The sequence below is a fragment of the Prunus mume genome, linkage group LG4 (genome assembly GCF_029339155.1).
Source record: "Prunus mume cultivar Tortuosa linkage group LG4, ASM2933915v1, whole genome shotgun sequence".
NCBI lineage: Eukaryota > Viridiplantae > Streptophyta > Magnoliopsida > Rosales > Rosaceae > Prunus > Prunus mume.
The window spans coordinates 27,100,207-27,105,689 of NC_142701.1; the positions used below are offsets into that span (position 1 = coordinate 27,100,207).

At 38.2% G+C, this 5,483-nt stretch overlaps 1 protein-coding gene across 1 annotated transcript; it reads right to left on the reverse strand.

The window, feature by feature from the left end:
• Positions 1-4,745: 4,745 nt before the first annotated feature.
• LOC148918304 (uncharacterized) lies at positions 4,746-5,081 on the reverse strand. The gene has a single exon (XM_089050537.1). It carries the CDS (start codon positions 5,079-5,081, stop codon positions 4,746-4,748), a length of 336 nt encoding a protein of 111 aa, XP_088906663.1.
• Positions 5,082-5,483: the final 402 nt, after the last annotated feature.

A 5,483-nucleotide genomic window follows, 5' to 3' on the forward strand; every position in this document is an offset into this window, starting at 1 on the left:
TAATGTGGACAATTAATGATTTCCGCCTATGGAAACATATCTGGTTGTGTTGTTAAAGGATATAAAGCTTGTCCAATATGCGGCGATGATACACCTAGTCACAGGTTGAAAAATGGCTACAAAATTTGTTACATTGGGCATAGAAAATGGTTACCAATCAATCATCCATATAGGAGGCAACGTGCAGCTTTTAATGAGAAACTGAATATGGCACGCCTCCTGAGCCATTAACCGGAGAAGAAGTGCTGCATATGGTTGAAGATGGTGACAGAGTTTGTTGGAAGAAGAAATCAATATTCTTTGATCTCGAGTATTGGAAATACCTTCCTGTGAGGCATGTCCTAGATGTTATGCACATTGAGAAGAATGTTTGCGATAGTATCATTGGTACATTGCTGGAGATCCCTGGAAAAAATAAAGATGGGATTGCTGCTCGATTAGATTTATTGAACATGGGGGTCAAAACTGATTTGCAACCCAAGTATGGAGAAAGATGTACTCGTTTGCCTCCGGGCCTTGGAATTTGTCAAGAGCAGAGAAGAGAGAGGTTTGCAATTCTTTCTATGGTATGAAGGTCCCTGAAGGTTATTCTTCAAATATAAAAAATCTTGTATCTTTACAAGATTCAAGACTTCTTGACCTTAAATCACATGATTGTCATACCTTAATGCAACAATTGCTCCCTGTGGCAATTCGTTCTGTTTTGAAGAAGCCTACAAGGTATGCAATAACTCGTTTGTGCTTCTTCTTCAATGCTATATGTGCAAAGACTGTTGATGTTTCCAAGCTAGATAAGTTGGAAGAAGATGTAGTAGTTACTTTGTGTTTGCTTGAGAAGTACTTTCCCCCTTCATTCTTTGATATCATGGCTCATCTAGTAGTACATCTTGTCAGAGAAGTTCGTCTATGTGGGCCAGTATATTTTAGATGAATGTATCCATTTGAAAGATATATGAAAGTGCTAAAGGGGTATGTTCAGAATCGTACTCGTCCCGAAGGTTGCATTGTTGAGCGGTATATAGCTGAAGAAGCTGTAGAGTTTTGTACCGAGCATTTATCTGATGTTAGTACAGTTGGAGTGCCTTCAAGCCAAAAGATGGGAGTTTCAAAGCCATTATCAGGTTGCACAGTGAGCGTAGTTGATCGGGACCTGTTGAACCGAGCACATCTATATGTCTTGGAGAATACGGAGGAAGTCCTACCTTATATCGAGTACGTATGAGTTTTATTCTTTAAGTTTCCATTTTAAATTATTTCTTATGTTTATCTTATATGTTTGGGACCATAATACTTGAATTTTGTGTGTCATGTAGGCAACATATGATCCACATCAAGACCGCTTATCCAAAATTTAGAAAGAGAACAAAGCGGCTGCAGGATAAGCACAATAGCACTTTCATTCAATGGCTACGCTTCAAGGTATATGTTATTGAATAACATATTGGACTTTTAATTTTCTTCTTTCTATGTTAGATTGAATTAAGTTATGATTAATTTGCAGGTTCAAAGTGAACTTAATGAAGAAGACAATATGGCGTATCAGAAAATTTAAGGTGGCTAGCAATGGTCCAAACATGGCAGTGCCATTATATAAGAGCTATCTTATTAAAGGTATTAAATTCAACATCAAGGCACAAGATGATGTGCGGACAACTCAAAATAGTGGAGTTTATTTACTTGCACATACTATGCAAGTTGCTAGTGTCAAGGATAAAAACCCAATTCTCTCAAATATGGGTTTCTATGGTGTCATTCAAGAAATTTGGGACCTTGACTACCAAAAGTTTACAATCCTAGTCTTTAGGTATGATTGGATAGATAATACTTTTGGTCTTGTAGTGGACGAACTTGGATTTACCCTTGTAGATTTGAGTAAAATTGGACATAGGAATGACCAATTTGTTTTGGCTTCTCAAGTCAAACAAGTATTTTTTGTTGACGACCCGATGCATCGTGGTTGGTCGGTAGTGTTATCAATGCCTAATAGAGAATATAATGATGTTATTGGTGATGATGTCTTAGGTGATGTGAGAATTGAGTGTGAGCCATTTACTAGAGGGATGCCAAATGTTGACACATATGATAAAGTGGTGGTTGAGTTAGGGAGTCAAAATATTCGAGATGGGTGTGAAGATATATGGGTTGAATGATGCTTTATGTAATTGGCAGTGTATTACATTAATTTTGTAATATATTGTAATGTGATTTCTTCACTTTCATTATACAGCTTTGGCCACAAAACAATCAGTACAAAAATTACTGGTTCCAGATTACAAACACGACGGTTTTGATAAAAATGTGAAAAACAAACGTCTGTTCTAATAAATAACGACGTTTTGGAGCATTCAACGACCGCAATATATTTACCGACGTCTTAAAGCAACGTAACAATGAAGAATTATGACACTATTGTGAAACAGTTATCCAGGATAACACGTCGGACAAGCATAAAGAACCGCCATGTAATTCAAAATAACACGACTCCAATCCCATAATACCGACGTCTAAAGACGAGATCTTTAACCTGAACGTTACAAAAGACGACGTCGTCATGAATTTACCACATCGTATGTTCTTTCATAAACGAAGTGGAAAAGGATGAATTCACGACGGTATTTGAAGTCCATTAAATTTGTCGACGTTAAGATATATGAATTAGGCGACGTTAATTTTTTTAATGAAGACGTATAAATTATTAAACACGGCGGTCTTTTTCATGGTAACGACATTGTATATAGACGACAACGTCGTCCTTATAAATTACTGTGTCGTAATTAATGACCCCATCATTTTTTCCACGTCTTTTATTTTCAAAATATGACGTATAAATTCTGTAATACGGCTCTCATTTATTTGGAACCGACGTTGTTTACTAATTTCAACGTCGTCTCTGTAAATACATGCGTCGTAAGTAATGACCCTGACATCTATTTCCACGTCATAATTCATAGAAAAATCGAAGTGGAAAATTTATTTTACGACGGTTGTTGGAAATGTTGTGACGTAGTATGTGTCAATAACGTCGTCTATTATGATTGTAAAGACGTCATATTTATATTTGTCGTTAAATATTTATTTAACGGCATTAAGTTTTAGTTCTCGTCGTTGTATGTTTATCTTGCGGCCATGTTCTGTTAATATATGTCATATGTTTCCTTTTTAACAATGTTTTTTTGTTGGAGTTGGTCGTCTATTCTCATCCTCGATCGTTTTTTATGTCTTTTTGCAGTACAAAGACGTCGGTTTTTATTTTTTGATGACGTTTTTTGTTTTAACAACGATGGTTATTCACCGTCGTGGTTTTGTTATGGAAAAGATGTCGGTGGATTCCACGATCATTTGAAAACAGAATACACGACCCTTTTTTGTAGTAGTGCACAGACCATCGACTCCTTTGCTGGCGGGATGTGATTTGTGAAGCCATGACTTTAGGTTTTCGGGTAGAGTTTCTCTTGAACTTGGTGAAAAATCTAGCACGTGCTGTATTCGGGGAACGGGCTATTCACAGCATGGAGTCATTTTCTGGTTCGACAACATAAGAGCAGCGGCAAAGGCTTTGAATCTTAAGCAGCACGAGTTAGAAAATCAGCATGGGGAATTGCGTGCCCTTCTTCTTGCCCAAGGTGTTTCTTCTGATAGTGCAGGCTGCGTGATGGAAGCAATGACAAGGTCTTCTCATAAGGCTTCTTCCGTTCTTTTCTAGCCATGCGTGATGGTTCTGAGGTTCATGACTTTCTGTCTTTTCTTTTATTCTTATCCATTATTTTTTCTTCGATATTTTTCTTAATTCTGCAGTTGCGTTTCGCTTGGTGTAGGACTAACTGGCTTGACACATTTCAGGATTTCTTTCGAGATTGAAGAACACATTACTTCTTAGTTTGTATAACTTGGTCTGACTTAGGTTGTAAAACTTGTACTGTGGCAGCTTGGCACTGTAGTGTTGCTTTGTGTTCTAGCTGCCGGAACCTATGTCCTTCTTTTTTTGTCAAAACATATTGTAACTTTTGTTTACTATATATATATGATGCTTGATTGGTGGAACTCTTTGCTTGAGATTTTTCTACAGGTTGGGCATTTTAAAACAAGGTAAATGCTACCAAAATTTTGGTAGGATCCTTGCTCAAAGCTTCTCAGTACTTATTAGTTATTATTTTTTTATAGCAAGTTTGTGAGCATGCTAATCTCAAAGGCTCAGCTTGGCGCATTTGTTTGTTAATAAAGCATGAAGCCTGCTAATGACTTAGGATCCCACGCAAATGGCTTTGGCTTGGCATGTCTTTTACTAAACAACATTTCTTTTTTTCTTTTTTTTTTCTTTTTTTATAAAGAATATCTACCACGGATATATAAAGATTTTAAAAAAGGCAGACTTCCAGAGACAGTCTCTCTCTCTCTCTCTCTCTCTCTCTCTCTCTCTCTTTCCAAAATACTCCATTTTCATTTCAAATCGCATGTTACCATGACAGTACATTTTACAAAAGTTTCTCCAAGCATATGGAAGGAGATCAACAAAAGGGAAATGCGATAACATAAAGATAAAATACTATGCCTACTTAGTAGTAGTAGGGCTTGAGCCATTTTCCGTTGATGGGATCCGTTAGCATGCCTTCCTTAACAGAGATCAAGCGATAATAGCCATTGCTATGTACCTCCTTGACTGCGAATGGACCTTCCCACTGCGGGGCAAACTTGGATGGTCCCGACATTTGTCTTCTCACATGCTCAACGACTTTTAGCACAAGATCTCATTGCTTGAAGGCTTGAGGCTTAACGGTCCTGTTATATGCTTGGGCAACAGTCTTATGGTAGAGTGCCATTTTTCTTTCGGCTTCCATTCTTTTTTCATCCACCGCTTCAAGGTCCAACGAACGCCAATCCGAGCATGATTTTGCATCCCATTCAAGATCATTGACAACCAATACTCTGGGCGTGGGGATGGTGATTTCCACGGGTGAAATAGCGTCGGACCCATATACCAGCGAATAAGGTGAAAAACCTATAGCACTTCTTGGTAAGGTACGATAAGCCCACAAAGCGTCCAGCAAGTGAATGCTCCAACCGCCCTCATATTCATATACCATTTTGCTCAAAATCCTCAGTATTGTCTTATTGGTAGCCTTTGCTTGACCATTTCCCTATGGGTAATAAGGTGTTGAGCGGCGATCCTTAATTCCGTAACCACTAAGTGTTGAGCTTACTTGCTTGTTAACAAAGGGCGTGCCATTGTCGGTAACCATCTTGTATGATTCCAAATCTGCACACAATATATTCTCGAATGAAATTTGAAACAGCAGCTCCCGTAGCCTTTCGGAGAGGAATTGCTTCAACCCACTTTGTGAAATATTCCGTAGCCGTAAGAATCCATATGTAACCATCAGAAGGAGGATGAATTGTCCCAATTAAATCAAGCCCCCAAGTGTGGAAAGGCCAAGGAGTGCACATGTCCTGTAGCAATATGGGAGGTTTGTGGCTTAGATTAGCAT

Coding starts and splice junctions, on each gene's coding strand:
- LOC148918304 (XM_089050537.1), bottom strand. CDS start 5,081: ATGGTATATGAATATGAGGGCGGTTGGAGCATTCACTTGCTGGACGCT.